The sequence below is a fragment of the Pleurodeles waltl genome, chromosome 5, assembly GCF_031143425.1.
Source record: "Pleurodeles waltl isolate 20211129_DDA chromosome 5, aPleWal1.hap1.20221129, whole genome shotgun sequence".
NCBI classification, from domain to species: Eukaryota; Metazoa; Chordata; class Amphibia; order Caudata; family Salamandridae; genus Pleurodeles; species Pleurodeles waltl.
Window position 1 is genome coordinate 1,188,251,914 of NC_090444.1, and position 17,870 is coordinate 1,188,269,783.

Consider the following 17,870-nt stretch of genomic DNA (forward strand, 5'->3'; position numbering starts at 1 on the left):
CTCCATCTACAGCACCCCACTTACAACAATGTACTCTTATTTCAGGTCTACAGAACTCCACTGTACAACATTCTACTCCACTCTATGCAACTCCTTGTATGCCGTTCCACCCCACTTTACTATAATCTACTCTATGATACACTACTCCACTCTACTACACTATACTCCGCCAGTCCACAGTACGCTACTCCATGCCACTCAGCTCTACGACAGTCTATGCCACTCCACTCTACTCTACCATACTGTACCACACTCAACTCTAAGCCACTCCACTGTACACCACTGTAATCCACTCTGTAGCGCTCCACTCTACTCCAATGTACGACACTTTCTGACATTCTATACCATACCAGTCCACTCCACTGTACAACACACCACTCCACTCTACAACCCTTTACACCACTGTATGCTACAGCAGTCCACTCTACTCTTCACAACACCTTACTCACTGGACTCCACTCCACTCTAATCCAGGGCACAACCAAATACTCTCTATACTATACTGCAACTCTTTAGCAGTGTACTACACTACACTCTACACCTGTACACTTTACCACACTCTGCCCCAGTTTAGCAACTCCACTCTACAAGACTCTACTACACTCTGTGCCACTCTACCACACTGTAATCCACTCTATACCCCTACACTACACTGTACAATCCTTGACTCCACTCTATGACACTTTTCAACACTCTACAACACACCACTCCAATGCTTTGTACAAGAAGCCACCCCAATTTATGTGTTTACTCAACTCTGCCCTAGTCCACTCTAGTGCCCTTCAGGTCACTAAACTATACAACATGCCCCTGCAATCTATGGCACTTTAGTCCACTCTATGCTACCCCACTCCACTCTACTCTACGACACCCCACTATATGACACTCTCTTCCACTCTACTGTACAAAACACTTATCGACACTCCACTTGACGATACTGGATTCTATGATCTGCAACACATTTTTAATAAAGCCCAAAAAATTTAATTCACTGCAAAAACAAAAGGATTATTTGTTATAGTTAGGAAAATGTGTTTATTTTTTCTGTAAAACCCAAGCTTACACTACACAAATATTAATCATTCTAAAGTTAGTTATCAAGTAAACGTATTGATTACACACAACTGATAAATTACAATATCTTTATTTAATCTTTCTTTACAAACAAAAAAAACAACACACAATTTAGAAATCCTAAAAGTTAAACTTATACCTTTAATTTATAATTTACGTAACACCTTCAGATTATTATAACTACATAGTGTATTTAACTCGGTAACCACAATACATTTACTATAACTTGCCACTCTACCATGCACTCTGTTCTGACAAATGATGCGATTTGTGATGTCATAAGTGTTGTTCTAACAGCTATAATTTTACATGGTATAAAAGATGTAATATTAAAGGGTATAAGCAGTGCATGGAGATGGTGTGAATTACAATAAATATAGTGTGGCTACTGAGTTGAATGCACTGTATATGGAGTTATAATAATTTGAATGTTTAACCAAATATATGTATACATATACTTGTAAACAGTCTAAGATAACTTAGTCTAAAATATCTAAGAAGTCCCTAAGCTCAACCCTACGTAGACAGCCAGCCCTTGATGCACATGGGTTTGACAGCAGGGCCTGGCACTCTGTTCAAACCTCTGTGTGCATCCAATCCTTGCTGCGTGTGGCTGAAGGCAGTTTGCAGAGGGGTTGGTCACAGGATATGGCCTCCTTGACCTGCTCCAAACCTCTGCAGGTGACCAACCACTGAGGTGCACAGCTTTTGCCATTTGTAGCAGTATTGGCTGCTGGGCCTGGCTTCCGGGCAGCCCCTGCATCCTACCCATTCTATGCAACTAACACCAGCAGCTCACTGTCTTACTCCGTGCAGATGGCTGCAGGACTGGCCTCTAGCCATCCTGTGTCCAATCGTCCACAGGATGACAACACCCACAGTGCATGGTCTTGGGCAGTACGCAGTATGAGTTGGCCATGGGTCCTAGCCTCTGTCCAAGCCCAGCACTTGGCCATTTGCTGTGGGGGTGGCTTTAGACCAGTATCTGCACCCAGCTCTCTGTAGGTGGCTACTATCCACAGCACATAGTATTTAGCATGTGCAACATGGTTGGTGGGAGGGCCTTGCATCTGGTCAGCTACTGTGCCAAACTATCCATGGGAGAACCAGGTGGCCGCACGCGTTGACCTTTCTTTAGAACAAGTTCACCATGAGGAAAAATGATCACAACTATCGGATGATGTCGAGTGACTAAAGAGTGCTGCTTTATCATGCAACTTCCTTGAACTAATATATTAAACTATCTTGCAGTGCACTGCGGACAAGTGACATAAATGGACACCGACCTATTTCAAACAGAATGTAATGAATTGTGTATCTATATGTGAACATCACGACAAACACATTTGTTAGTTGTGCAATACCTGCATGTTTAATTGTATTTGTGTGTATTTTTAAACGTATCCCTCGCCTATACTTGTATGTTCTAATGACTGGGAGACAATGATTTGAGGAATTGTTATATAAATTAATATGACATGGGAGAAAATTAAGTTGCACTTCCACTAATGAGTTACTCTATTATTGTTCATCGAGTACCACAGGTTTACTCTTTTCCTTCTGAGAACCCATTATATATTAATGCAACTCTCAACGGGCAGCTAGCTTCCACGGTGCACAGCTAGTAGAATATTATATTCAGAATTGTACATACAATTGCATTAAAAACACACTATCTAGAAAGAAGTCTAGAAGAAATATTTATTGATACAAACTGTACAGGCTGTATGGTTTCCATTAATATTACAAATCGTCGCATGCTGAATCATTTTGCGTCAACAACTCTAATAACTGTTTTTCCACGTGCATGCCCCTTTTGCACCTTCAAGAATGCCTTCGGGACCTCAGAGAAAGGAAAAACTTCATCGATGACGGGTCGTATCTGTGGGTTAAAGAGAAGAAATAAGTCAAATTGCCCAGTGAAAAGAGGGGTTTTCCTTTTTTTTTATCTTAACTGACGTTGGTCCAGATATAGACGAGTGGCAGAGATATCACAGTTATAAATAAACCTTCATAAATAAATAATATCAAATAAAACAAAGAAAAATGGATGTACATTTTTATTTATTAGAGAATAAAGGTAAACGTGACATTGAAATGGTGCGTTATTCTTGTTATTGCTCTTAATCAACGATTTTTTTTGTTTTTGTTTTGAAATAGTTTAGGAAAAAGTCGGAGTTTTGAGAAACAAGGTAAGAGTACAACAAATCATAGGATGGTGCTGGCGTAGGTTACCATACAGACAGAAAGCTCTGACTCGAACTTCTAGAGATGTAAACAAAATGGCTGGGATATATTGCACATCTTGTGGACCTGTCCCAACTTGAGCAGACACCGGTCACACTTAGGGATAACTATGAAAAGTTCTTGCAGGTTTGCCTTTCTAGAATCTATGTCTTTGACTACAGTACATGACGTGTCACAAACCTCAGGTCTGTCCAACCCGTGCAAGAGATGGGTTTCAATGTCTCTGACAGTGGATAAGGTAAGCATTCAGAGAACGTGAAAAACACTGCATGTACTGAAGCATGATGAATGATTGGGGAAAAAACAATTATGATAATGGCTGGTCATTAGTGCCTCATACGCCATCTTAATTATCAAGAACTGATATTTGAGCAGATTTAGGGTATTTGTTTTTATCAACACACATAAGACTCTTCGGCTCCCACATTCTTTGGCCAATGAGCATTTGTAACTCTGCTTTTTTGCCTAACATTCCTTTTCATTATTCATATTTATATGGTTTTGGCTACACTTTTTTTTTTTTTTTTTTAAATCTTTTTTGTTTTCTCAGATTTCTGAATGACCGTAATGGAGTTTGGTTACACTATCATGTGCTGGGATGGATGTTGGCTGGGAGAGCGGGGGCGGGGGGGAGTCCACAATAAAGAAACCTAGGATATTAGCTGCAAACCCTGTTTTTGAAATCCATATCTTTGAGGTCCACTGTCTTTGTAAGGCAGACAGTCTGGTTTTGCCAATATTTCACTGAATAATAGACATCGCCCGAGGTTAAATAATATCCCTCATATGACTTTTCCTTTACTCCTAACTATAACAAAACATGGATGATCCAGAGCTATAGAATCGTACTTTACGCATTCGCATGTTGGGAGAAACTTCCATAGCTATTGGTGTAGAAGGTGGAGGCCTGAACCATATACTACAGACTGCATATGACATCCTGCACAATCATCCAACTACTTCCTTCAGGTTTAAGGTTTAATAAACATCTGATTGTCATCAATACTCCCACAGGAGAAACATGTATTATCACTACCTCATAGTTACTTACTTTGTCAAGCTTATACCTATTTCTGTCTTACTCAGTATGTTTAACAAGCATTGGCAAAGCCAATAGGTTTGGACTTTGCTTTTTTATTTATATTTAAGTGGATTGTAAAACATTAGAAAAATGTTATAATATTTTTTTGTTTTAAATTTGATAAACCATTAATGGTTTACCAAATTTTGAAACAAACATTATTATAACGTTTTTGTAATATTTGTATTCCAGTTAGATAGAACGAAGAAACAAAGGCAAAACCTATTGGCATGATGCAAAGAAGACAGAGAACCAGTTCCCTGTATTGTGGCACCGATACGCTTTATGGGCACTCAATACTCGGCTCCCTGTATTGTAGTCCCAACATGCTTTAATTGCCCTTAATACGAGGCTCCCTGTATTGTAGTACTTGTACTACCAATACGCTTTAGGCGCCCTCAATACGTGGCTTCCTGTATTGTAGTATGTTGCACTACTGATACTCTTTAAGTGCCCTCAATGTGTGCCTGGACACAAGAACGAGAGAGAGAGAGAGATGTAGGTAAAGGCCGGTATTGAGGTAGGTAGAGGTAGGAGTAGGTAGAGGTAGGTGTAGGTAGAGGAAGAGGTAGCTGGAGGTAGAGGTAGGTAGAAGTAGGTGTAGTAAAGGTAGGTGTAGGTAGAGGTAGTTAAAGATAGGTGTAGAGGAAGGTGTAGGAAGAGGTCAGTGTAGGTAGAGGAAGAGGGTGGTGTAGGATGAAGGTAGTGCGAGTTAGGTGTAGAGGTAGGTAGAGAGACAGACGCAGACACATAAGCAACAGTGACATGCCTAAACAACATACTGCAATGGAACGCGAAACAAAACATTTTTTTTTTTTAAATACCTTCAGCATGGTAGCCAGAGAGGAAGGACACTAGCCAATGCCCAATGAAAAGTGACCAGAAGGAGTACTTGGTTGAGAGGCAACCCGACGGCAAGAGTGGCATGGCCACAAGGCAGCCCAAGTAAGAACTAAGAACCAAAATGTTCATGCTTGGATCAAAGCTGCAGGGAAATCCACCAAAGAACTGTATGAAGTCCACAAGTCTGGTATCCCCAAATCTTGCAAATTCCACATCCACTTCGTCCAAAGATTGCTATAATAATCTTATGTCCCTTGTCAGAAACAAAGTAGAATCTATTTACGCCATCATTTTGCCAGCACATATCGCCATACATTAACTTAAAACTACAAGCTTTTCCCTTCTTCTTCATGATTAGGTCATCACAAAATTGCAATCATCATTCAAGAAATCATACAGAGTTCTGTTTAAAAACACAGCATCCTAGAGGTGGATGTCTGGAACTACAATTCCCTCGCATAATCGATTTTATTTAGCAGACATACTAGGCATGCCTCAGGCAGCACAGAATACCTGCTAAAATAGGGCTGTCAGGTCGCATATCAGTGCATTCCTGTGCCCAGAGTGAGAGAGAGCAGCATGAGCGTAGTGTCAAGCTCCTTCCTGCTTCTGACAGGCCTGTGTTTCCAGCTCTAGCAGGAGTTAATTGTGGGCTTGAGGTGAGTATTCCCTTCATTAATCCTGGTTCTGCTGCTCGGTCAGCTCCTTGTTTCCAACACAATGCTTATGTCTGGTTGGCTTCTATGGCTATCACCGGATACCTTTTTTTTTTTATTGTTGGCATAGATAAATCGCCAACAAAGAAAGCAAGATAATTTTTTTAAAAATTATGTGTTGCTGCTCTGTTTATGTGTGAAAGTGAGTGGAGTGAGCATGTGAGTATAATTGTGAGCGAATAGGATTGTGAATCAGTGAAGCCTTGAATGAGTGAGTTTGAATGTTTGTGAGCATGTGTCCACGAATGGGTGAGTGTAAGTGAGAACCAGTGAGTGTTAAGTGAGAGTGAGTATGAGTAAGAGTAAGAGGGACAGTGTGTGAGCGAGGCAGTGTGAATGAGTGTAAGTGAAGGAGAAGGAGTGAGGGAGATCGGTGACTGTGAATGTGTATGTCAGTAAGTGGTGAGTGGGAATGAGGGGGTGCGACTGAGTTAGAATGAGTAAGGGTTAGTTAGAGCGATTTAGTGAGTATGAGTAAGTGAAGGAATAGAAGTGAGTTAGAAAGAGTGAGTGGGCAGTGTGAGCGAAAGTGCAAGTGGGAGAATGTATTAGGCTTGTGAGTTTGTCATAGGCTATGGTATACTTGAGGTTGTTTTGGATTTATAAGGGCAACCAATGCTGCATTTTGGGAGTGGCATATTGAAAGTAACTGTTGGAGTGAGGGAGAACAACTGTGGCACAACGCAGTCCTAGGCATACTGGAGGAAACCCTTGGCATATGTGACCACCTATAGCAAATTACAGCCGCTGGCATACTTCAGACAATTCTTTGTATGTAGAGAACCTAGGGAAAAATGCTGGTGTTGGGTGTTTAGCATTTTTTAGGGGTGCTAATAGAAGATTTTTAAGGACACAAAAAGTAATATTTAGTGACTTCATAGTGGGCCTTACCTGCAGGGTTGAACAGGAATTGCCAGGTGTGTTTTGGGTTAGTCTGCAGTCAAGGAGATGCGAGCTGAGCAGTAGTTCCCTTCCCCTTCTGCACACCAGTTTCAGGCTGAGTGATTTGGCCTGGGACCTGAGTCCTAGTCCTTCCTCCTCCCCCACCCTTTGCACAGCCTCTTAAGTTTAAGGCCACATGCTCCTAGCATATGTTTTTATTGGCTGTTGAAAGTGCATTTTAATTGGTCTCCAGGGGTAGGGTTTCTATTGGACCGAGGGGTTATGGCTTGGGTTCTCAATGAATGATACGGCTAGGATTCTGATTGGCTCCCGGGGCTAGGGTTTCTAATGGACCCAGGGCTTAGTGTTTGGGTTGTGATTGGATAATAGGACTAGGGTTCTGAGTGGCTCCTGGGCTAGGGTTTCATTTGGACCTATGGCTTGAGATGTGATTGGCTGATAGGTCTAGAGCTCCCATTGGACCTAGTGTAAAGAGCTAGTGATCTGATTTGTTAAGGTAAAGACTAGGGTTCCTATTGACCAAAGGTCACCTGAACACCAAGGTTATTTAACCCTGGGCCTCAAGGCGTCCAGCCCGGGTGTACAGCTAAAGGACAACAGCTTAAGGGTGTTGCCTGTAAAGGGCATAGGGCCAGAAACTATTTCCACCATAATAATTTCAGGTAAGCAACCATTCACTTACATAATCTTTATCAATTATTACTTCCTAAACTCCACCTATAGTATGCATACTTTCTCATATGCAATCACCAAGTGTATGAAACTACTAATAAACTTCCCTATCAACCATCTAACTTTTCAAAAATAAAAACAACCACAACACCAACACCAGACAACCTATCACAAACAATACAATTAAAAAACCACAACTCAAACAATAACATATATACTCAATGTGACTTGTCAGAAGGAAACTAAAAATCAAGGGAAAGTAAAAATCTATAATCATAAAGTTCCTTAATCATACCCTCCTACTGCAACTCCCCACACTCTATTTAGATCACCAGACAAACAGCAGCTACAACACACTACTACCCACCACAAAAAGTCAACATACACAAACATATCTCATAATTCTAATTTCTCCGACCAGATAACCTCCCTACCACCTCTACTATACACTGCAAGCACAATACACACCCAAGCTGGCCACATCAAAATGCCCTATGCCCATCCACCTCCACTCTTACTATATCATACATCCCCCTGAAAGTACCAGGGCATGAAGAAGAAAGAAATGAACAAGTAAAATGCATGCACTTCAATGCAAGATCCATGAACAAAAATTACTTTAACATCTTTTATCTACTCTCAGAAACAACAACAGGCCTCGCCTTCATTACAGAAACAGGTCTCAGCGAAGATTTCATGCCCAGATGCCACAAAGCCATCCCATCTGATTTTTCCATCATAACAAAAACCTTGTTGGAAACAAAACAGGAGAAAACTAGTTGCCATCTGTAGGAAGTTGGCTCTGTATGTGCTATTTCAAAGTAAGGAATAGCATGCACAGAGTCCAAGGGTTCCCCTTAGAGGTAAAATAGTGGTAAAAATAGATAATACTAATGCTCTATTTTGTGGTAGTGTGGTCGAGCAGTAGGCTTATCCAAGGAGTAGTGTTAAGCACTTGTTGTACATACACATAGACAATAAATGAGGTACACACACTCAGAGACAAATCCAGCCAATAGGTTTTTATATAGAAAAATATCTTTTCTTAGTTTATTTTAAGAACCACCGGTTCAAATTCTACATGTAGTATCTCATTCGAAAGGTATTGCAGGTAAGTACTTTAGGAACTTCAAATCATCAAAATTGCATGTATACTTTTCAAGTTATTGACAAATAGCTGTTTTAAAAGTGGACACTTAGTGCAATTTTCACAGTTCCTAGGGGAGGTAAGTATTTGTTAGTTTTACCAGGTAAGTAAGACACTTACAGGGTTCAGTTCTTGGTCCAAGGTAGCCCACCGTTGGGGGTTCAGAGCAACCCCAAAGTCACCACACCAGCAGCTCAGGGCCGGTCAGGTGCAGAGTTCAAAGTGGTGCCCAAAACACATAGGCTAGAATGGAGAGAAGGGGGTGCCCCGGTTCCGGTCTGCTTGCAGGTAAGTACCCGCGTCTTCGGAGGGTAGACCAGGGGGGTTTTGTAGGGCACCGGGGGGGACACAAGTCCACACAGAAATTTCACCCTCAGCAGCGCGGGGGCGGCCGGGTGCAGTGTAGAAACAAGCGTCGGGTTTTCAATGTTAGTCTATGAGAGATCTCGGGATCTCTTCAGCGCTGCAGGCAGGCAAGGGGGGGATTCCTCGGGGAAACCTCCACTTGGGCAAGGGAGAGGGACTCCTGGGGGTCGCTTCTTCAGTGAAAGTCCGGTCCTTCAGGTCCTGGGGGCTGCGGGTGCAGGGTCTCTCCCAGGCGTCGGGACTTTAGGTTCAAAGAGTCGCGGTCAGGGGAAGCCTCGGGATTCCCTCTGCAGGCGGCGCTGTGGGGGCTCAGGGGGGACAGGTTTTGGTACTCACAGTATCAGAGTAGTCCTGGGGTCCCTCCTGAGGTGTTGGATCGCCACCAGCCGCGTCGGGGTCGCCGGGTGCAGTGTTGCAAGTCTCACGCTTCTTGCGGGGAGCTTGCAGGGTTCTTTAAAGCTGCTGGAAACAAAGTTGCAGCTTTTCTTGGAGCAGGTCCGCTGTCCTCGGGAGTTTCTTGTCTTTTCGAAGCAGGGGCAGTCCTCAGAGGATGTCGAGGTCGCTGGTCCCTTCGGAAGGCGTCGCTGGAGCAGGATCTTTGGAAGGCAGGAGACAGGCCGGTGAGTTTCTGGAGCCAAGGCAGTTGTCGTCTTCTGGTCTTCCGCTGCAGGGGTTTTCAGCTGGGCAGTCCTTCTTCTTGTTGCAGGAATCTAATTTCCTAGGGTTCAGGGTAGCCCTTAAATACTAAATTTAAGGGCGTGTTTAGGTCTGGGGGGTTAGTAGCCAATGGCTACTAGCCCTGAGGGTGGGTACACCCTCTTTGTGCCTCCTCCCAAGGGGAGGGGGTCACAATCCTAACCCTATTGGGGGAATCCTCCATCTGCAAGATGGAGGATTTCTAAAAGTTAGAGTCACCTCAGCTCAGGACACCTTAGGGGCTGTCCTGACTGGCCAGTGACTCCTCCTTGTTATTCTCATTATTTTCTCCGGCCTTGCCGCCAAAAGTGGGGCCTGGCCGGAGGGGGCGGGCAACTCCACTAGCTGGAGTGTCCTGCTGGGTTGGCACAAAGGAGGTGAGCCTTTGAGGCTCACCGCCAGGTGTGACAATTCCTGCCTGGGAGAGGTGTTAGCATCTCCACCCAGTGCAGGCTTTGTTACTGGCCTCAGAGTGACAAAGGCACTCTCCCCATGGGGCCAGCAACATGTCTCGGTTTGTGGCAGGCTGCTAAAACTAGTCAGCCTACACAGATAGTCGGGTAAGTTTCAGGGGGCACCTCTAAGGTGCCCTCTGGGGTGTATTTTACAATAAAATGTACACTGGCATCAGTGTGCATTTATTGTGCTGAGAAGTTTGATACCAAACTTCCCAGTTTTCAGTGTAGCCATTATGGTGCTGTGGAGTTCGTGTTTGACAGACTCCCAGACCATATACTCTTATGGCTACCCTGCACTTACAATGTCTAAGGTTTTGTTTAGACACTGTAGGGGTACCATGCTCATGCACTGGTACCCTCACCTATGGTATAGTGCACCCTGCCTTAGGGCTGTAAGGCCTGCTAGAGGGGTGTCTTACCTATACTGCCTAGGCAGTGAGAGGCTGGCATGGCACCCTGAGGGGAGTGCCATGTCGACTTACTCGTTTTGTCCTCACTAGCACACACAAGCTGGTAAGCAGTGTGTCTGTGTTGAGTGAGAGGTCTCCAGGGTGGCATAAGACATGCTGCAGCCCTTAGAGACCTTCCTTGGCATCAGGGCCCTTGGTACTAGAGGTACCAGTTACAAGGGACTTATCTGGATGCCAGGGTCTGCCAATTGTGGATACAAAAGTACAGGTTAGGGAAAGAACACTGGTGCTGGGGCCTGGTTAGCAGGCCTCAGCACACCTTCAATTGTAAACATAGCATCAGCAAAGGCAAAAAGTCAGGGGGCAACCATGCCAAGGAGGCATTTCCTTACACAACCCCCCCCCAAACGAAAGAGGATGAGACTAACCTTTCCCAAGAGAGTCTTCATTTTCTAAGTGGAAGAACCTGGAAAGGCCATCTGCATTGGCATGGGCAGTCCCAGGTCTGTGTTCCACTATAAAGTCCATTCCCTGTAGGGAGATGGACCACCTCAACAGTTTAGGATTTTCACCTTTCATTTGCATCAGCCATTTGAGAGGTCTGTGGTCAGTTTGAACTAGGAAGTGAGTCCCAAAGAGGTATGGTCTCAGCTTCTTCAGGGACCAAACCACAGCAAAGGCCTCCCTCTCAATGGCACTCCAACGCTGCTCCCTGGGGAGTAACCTCCTGCTAATGAAAGCAACAGGCTGGTCAAGGCCATCATCGTTTGTTTGGGACAAAACTGCCCCTATCCCATGTTCAGAGGCATCAGTCTGCACAATGAACTGCTTAGAATAATCTGGAGCTTTGAGAACTGGTGCTGAGCACATTGCCTGTTTCAGGGTGTCAAAGGCCTGTTGGCAGTCCACAGTCCAGTTTACTTTCTTGGGCATTTTCTTGGAGGTGAGTTCAGTGAGGGCTGTCACAATGGATCCATATCCCTTCACAAACCTCCTGTAGTACCCAGTCAAGCCAAGGAATGCCCTGACTTGAGTCTGGGTTTTTGGAGCTACCCAGTCCAGAATAGTCTGGATCTTGGGTTGGAGTGGCTGAACTTGGCCTCCACCTACAAGGTGTCCCAAGTAAACCACAGTTCCCTGCCCTATCTGGCATTTGGATGCCTTGATAGAGAGGCCTGCAGATTGCAGAGCCTTCAAAACCTTCCTCAGGTGGACCAGGTGATCCTGCCAGGTGGAGCTAAAGACAGCAATATCATCAAGATAAGCTGTGCTAAAGGACTCCAAGCCAGCAAGGACTTGATTCACCAACCTTTGGAAGGTGGCAGGGGCATTCTTTAAACCAAAGGGCATAACAGTAAACTGATAATGCCCATCAGGTGTGGAGAATGCTGTCTTTTCTTTTGCTCCAGGTGCCATTTTTATTTGCCAGTACCCTGCTGTCAAGTCAAAGGTACTTAGGAATTTGGCAGCACCTAATTTATCAATGAGCTCATCAGCTCTTGGAATTGGATGAGCATCTGTCTTGGTGACAGAATTGAGCCCTCTGTAGTCCACACAAAACCTCATCTCTTTCTTTCCATCTGTGGTGTGAGGTTTGGGGACTAAGACCACTGGGCTAGCCCAGGGGCTGTCAGAGCGCTCAATGACTCCCAATTCCAGCATCTTGTGGACTTCCACCTTGATGCTTTCCTTAACATGGTCAGACTGTCTAAAGATTTTGTTCTTGACAGGCATGCTGTCTCCTGTGTCCACATCATGGGTACACAGGTGTGTCTGACCAGGGGTTAAGGAGAAGAGTTCAGGAAACTGTTGTAGGACTCTCCTACAATCAGCTTGCTGTTGGCCAGAGAGGGTGTCTGAGTAGATCACTCCATCTACTGTACCATCTTTTGGGTCTGATGACAGAAGATCAGGGAGAGGTTCACTCTCTGCCTCCTGATCCTCATCTGTTACCATCAACAGATTGACATCAGCCCTGTCGTGGAAGAGCTTAAGGCGGTTTACATGGATCACCCTTTTGGGGCTCCTGCTTGTGCCCAGGTCCACCAAGTAGGTGACCTGACTCTTCCTCTCTAGTACTGGGTAAGGGCCACTCCATTTGTCCTGGAGTGCCCTGGGAGCCACAGGCTCCAGAACCCAGACCTTCTGCCCTGGTTGGAACTCAACCAGTGCAGCCTTTTGGTCATACCAAAACTTCTGGAGCTGTTGGCTGGCCTCAAGGTTTTTGGTTGCCTTTTCCATGTACTCTGCCATTCTAGAGCGAAGGCCAAGTACATAGTCCACTATGTCCTGTTTAGGCTCATGGAGAGGTCTCTCCCAGCCTTCTTTAACAAGGGCAAGTGGTCCCCTTACAGGATGACCAAACAGAAGTTCAAAGGGTGAGAACCCTACTCCCTTCTGTGGTACCTCCCTGTAAGCGAAAAGCAGACATGGCAGGAGGACATCCCATCTCCTTTTGAGTTTTTCTGGGAGCCCCATGATCATGCCCTTTAATGTCTTGTTGAATCTCTCAACCAAGCCATTAGTTTGTGGATGGTATGGTGTAGTGAATTTATAAGTCACTCCACACTCATTCCACATGTGCTTTAGGTATGCTGACATGAAGTTGGTACCTCGGTCAGACACCACCTCCTTAGGGAAACCCACTCTGGTAAAGATACCAATGAGGGCCTTGGCTACTGCAGGGGCAGTAGTTGACCTAAGGGGAATAGCTTCAGGATACCTGGTAGCATGATCCACTACTACCAGGATATACATATTTCCTGAGGCTGTGGGAGGTTCCAGTGGACCAACTATGTCCACACCCACTCTTTCAAAGGGCACCCCCACCACTGGAAGTGGAATGAGGGGGGCCTTTGGATGCCCACCTGTCTTACCACTGGCTTGACAGGTGGGGCAGGAGAGGCAAAACTCCTTAACCATGCTGGACATATTGGGCCAGTAGAAGTGGTTGACTAACCTCTCCCACGTCTTGGTTTGTCCCAAATGTCCAGCAAGGGGAATGTCATGGGCCAATGTTAGGATGAACTCTCTGAACAGCTGAGGCACTACCACTCTCCTAGTGGCACCAGGTTTGGGGTCTCTGGCCTCAGTGTACAGGAGCCCATCTTCCCAATAGACCCTATGTGTTCCATTTTTCTTGCCTTTGGACTCTTCAGCAGCTTGCTGCCTAAGGCCTTCAAGAGAGGGGCAGGTTTCTTGTCCCTTACACAGCTCTTCCCTTGAGGGTCCCCCTGGGCCTAAGAGCTCAACCTGATAAGGTTCAAGCTCCAAAGGCTCAGTTCCCTCAGAGGGCAGAACTTCTTCCTGAGAAGAGAGGTTCCCTTTCTTTTGCTGTGTTGCAGTTGGTTTCCCAACTGACTTTCCTGTTCTCTTGGTAGGCTGGGCCATTTTTCCAGACTCCAGCTCTACTTTTTCACCCTGTGCCTTGCATTGTGCTCTTGTTTTCACACACACCAGTTCAGGGATACCCAGCATTGCTGCATGGGTTTTTAGTTCTACCTCAGCCCATGCTGAGGACTCCAGGTCATTTCCAAGCAGACAGTCCACTGGGATATTTGAGGAGACCACCACCTGTTTCAGGCCATTGACCCCTCCCCATTCTAAAGTAACCATTGCCATGGGATGTACTTTTCTCTGATTGTCAGCGTTGGTGACTGTGTAAGTTTTTCCAGTCAGGTATTGGCCAGGGGAAACCAGTTTCTCTGTCACCATGGTGACACTGGCACCTGTATCCCTCAGGCCCTCTATTCTAGTCCCATTAATTAAGAGTTGCTGTCTGTATTTTTGCATGTTAGGCGGCCAGACAGCTAGTGTGGCTAAATCCACCCCACCCTCAGAAACTAGAGTAGCTTCAGTGTGGACCCTGATTTGCTCTGGGCACACTGTTGATCCCACTTGGAGACTAGCCATACCAGTGTTACCTGGATGGGAGTTTGGAGTGGAACCTTTCTTGGGACAGGCCTTGTCTCCAGTTTGGTGTCCATGCTGTTTACAGCTATGACACCAGGCCTTTTTGGGATCAAAGTTTTTACCCTTGTACCCATTGTTTTGTGAAGAGGCTCTGGGCCCACCCTCCTGTGCAGGTTTTTGGGGGCCTGTAGAAGACTCTTTACTATTTTTAGTTTTGGTTGTCTCATCACCCTTCTGCTGGGGAGTCTTTGTGACCCCTTTCTTTTGGTCACCCCCTGTTGAAGTCTTGGACACCCTTGTCTTGACCCAATGGTCCGCCTTCTTTCCCAATTCTTGGGGAGAAATTGGTCCTAGGTCTACCAGATGCTGATGCAGTTTATCATTGAAACAATTACTTAACAGGTGTTCTTTCACAAATAAATTGTACAGCCCATCATAATTACTTACACCACTGCCTTGAATCCAACCATCTAGTGTTTTCACTGAGTAGTCAACAAAGTCAACCCAGGTCTGGCTCGAGGATTTTTGAGCCCCCCTGAACCTAATCCTGTACTCCTCAGTGGAGAATCCAAAGCCCTCAATCAGGGTACCCTTCATGAGGTCATAAGATTCTGCATCTTGTCCAGAGAGTGTGAGGAGTCTATCCCTACACTTTCCTGTGAACATTTCCCAAAGGAGAGCACCCCAGTGAGATCTGTTCACTTTTCTGGTTACACAAGCCCTCTCAAAAGCTGTGAACCATTTGGTGATGTCATCACCATCTTCATATTTAGTTACAATCCCTTTGGGGATTTTCAACATGTCAGGAGAATCTCTGACCCTATTTATGTTGCTGCCACCATTGATGGGTCCTAGGCCCATCTCTTGTCTTTCCCTCTCTATGGCTAGGATCTGTCTTTCCAAAGCCAATCTTTTGGCCATCCTGGCTAACTGGATGTCCTCTTCACTGGAGTTATCCTCAGTGATTTCAGAGTTGTTGGTCCCTCCTGTGAGGGAACCAGCATCTCTGACTATTATTTGTGGAGTCAGGGCTTGAGAAGCCCTGCTCTCCCTAAGTAGGACTGGAGGGGGGGAATTTCCCTCCAAGTCACTATCTTCATCCTCTGAGTTGCCATCCTCAGAGGGGTTGGCCTTTTCAAACTCTGCCAAAAGCTCCTGGAGCTGTACTTTGGTAGGTTTGGGGCCCATTGCTATTTTCTTTAGTTTACAGAGTGACCTTAGCTCTCTCATCTGTAGATGGAGGTAAGGTGTGGTGTCGAGTTCCCCCACATTCACATCTGTGCTAGACATTATGCTTCTAAAAGTTGGAATACTTTTTAAGAAACTAAAACTGGTTCTAGAATCTAATTCAAACTTTTACAAACTTTTAAACTCTAAAAGAAATGCTAAACAGGGACTTAACACATAAGGCCCTAGCAGGACTTTTAAGAATTTAGAAAACTTTTCAAATTGCAAAAATCAATTTCTAATGACAATTTTGGAATTTGTCGTGTGATCAGGTATTGGCTGAGTAGTCCAGCAAATGCAAAGTCTTGTACCCCACCGCTGATCCACCAATGTAGGAAGTTGGCTCTGTATGTGCTATTTCAAAGTAAGGAATAGCATGCACAGAGTCCAAGGGTTCCCCTTAGAGGTAAAATAGTGGTAAAAATAGATAATACTAATGCTCTATTTTGTGGTAGTGTGGTCGAGCAGTAGGCTTATCCAAGGAGTAGTGTTAAGCACTTGTTGTACATACACATAGACAATAAATGAGGTACACACACTCAGAGACAAATCCAGCCAATAGGTTTTTATATAGAAAAATATCTTTTCTTAGTTTATTTTAAGAACCACCGGTTCAAATTCTACATGTAGTATCTCATTCGAAAGGTATTGCAGGTAAGTACTTTAGGAACTTCAAATCATCAAAATTGCATGTATACTTTTCAAGTTATTGACAAATAGCTGTTTTAAAAGTGGACACTTAGTGCAATTTTCACAGTTCCTAGGGGAGGTAAGTATTTGTTAGTTTTACCAGGTAAGTAAGACACTTACAGGGTTCAGTTCTTGGTCCAAGGTAGCCCACCGTTGGGGGTTCAGAGCAACCCCAAAGTCACCACACCAGCAGCTCAGGGCCGGTCAGGTGCAGAGTTCAAAGTGGTGCCCAAAACACATAGGCTAGAATGGAGAGAAGGGGGTGCCCCGGTTCCGGTCTGCTTGCAGGTAAGTACCCGCGTCTTCGGAGGGTAGACCAGGGGGGTTTTGTAGGGCACCGGGGGGGACACAAGTCCACACAGAAATTTCACCCTCAGCAGCGCGGGGGCGGCCGGGTGCAGTGTAGAAACAAGCGTCGGGTTTTCAATGTTAGTCTATGAGAGATCTCGGGATCTCTTCAGCGCTGCAGGCAGGCAAGGGGGGGATTCCTCGGGGAAACCTCCACTTGGGCAAGGGAGAGGGACTCCTGGGGGTCGCTTCTTCAGTGAAAGTCCGGTCCTTCAGGTCCTGGGGGCTGCGGGTGCAGGGTCTCTCCCAGGCGTCGGGACTTTAGGTTCAAAGAGTCGCGGTCAGGGGAAGCCTCGGGATTCCCTCTGCAGGCGGCGCTGTGGGGGCTCAGGGGGGACAGGTTTTGGTACTCACAGTATCAGAGTAGTCCTGGGGTCCCTCCTGAGGTGTTGGATCGCCACCAGCCGCGTCGGGGTCGCCGGGTGCAGTGTTGCAAGTCTCACGCTTCTTGCGGGGAGCTTGCAGGGTTCTTTAAAGCTGCTGGAAACAAAGTTGCAGCTTTTCTTGGAGCAGGTCCGCTGTCCTCGGGAGTTTCTTGTCTTTTCGAAGCAGGGGCAGTCCTCAGAGGATGTCGAGGTCGCTGGTCCCTTCGGAAGGCGTCGCTGGAGCAGGATCTTTGGAAGGCAGGAGACAGGCCGGTGAGTTTCTGGAGCCAAGGCAGTTGTCGTCTTCTGGTCTTCCGCTGCAGGGGTTTTCAGCTGGGCAGTCCTTCTTCTTGTTGCAGGAATCTAATTTCCTAGGGTTCAGGGTAGCCCTTAAATACTAAATTTAAGGGCGTGTTTAGGTCTGGGGGGTTAGTAGCCAATGGCTACTAGCCCTGAGGGTGGGTACACCCTCTTTGTGCCTCCTCCCAAGGGGAGGGGGTCACAATCCTAACCCTATTGGGGGAATCCTCCATCTGCAAGATGGAGGATTTCTAAAAGTTAGAGTCACCTCAGCTCAGGACACCTTAGGGGCTGTCCTGACTGGCCAGTGACTCCTCCTTGTTATTCTCATTATTTTCTCCGGCCTTGCCGCCAAAAGTGGGGCCTGGCCGGAGGGGGCGGGCAACTCCACTAGCTGGAGTGTCCTGCTGGGTTG

The 17,870-nt window shown here is 45.7% G+C and overlaps 1 protein-coding gene across 1 annotated transcript in view; it reads right to left on the minus strand.

The window, feature by feature from the left end:
• Nucleotides 1–1,128: 1,128 nt before the first annotated feature.
• The window catches only part of RTN4IP1 (reticulon 4 interacting protein 1), a 229,342-nt gene continuing 212,600 nt past the window's right edge, over nt 1,129–17,870 (minus strand). Inside the window, exon 10 of the mRNA XM_069235436.1 lies at nt 1,129–2,956. Coding sequence (XP_069091537.1) covers nt 2,840–2,956 — 117 coding nt within the window. The 3' untranslated portion in view covers nt 1,129–2,839. The remainder of the gene's footprint in view (nt 2,957–17,870) is intronic.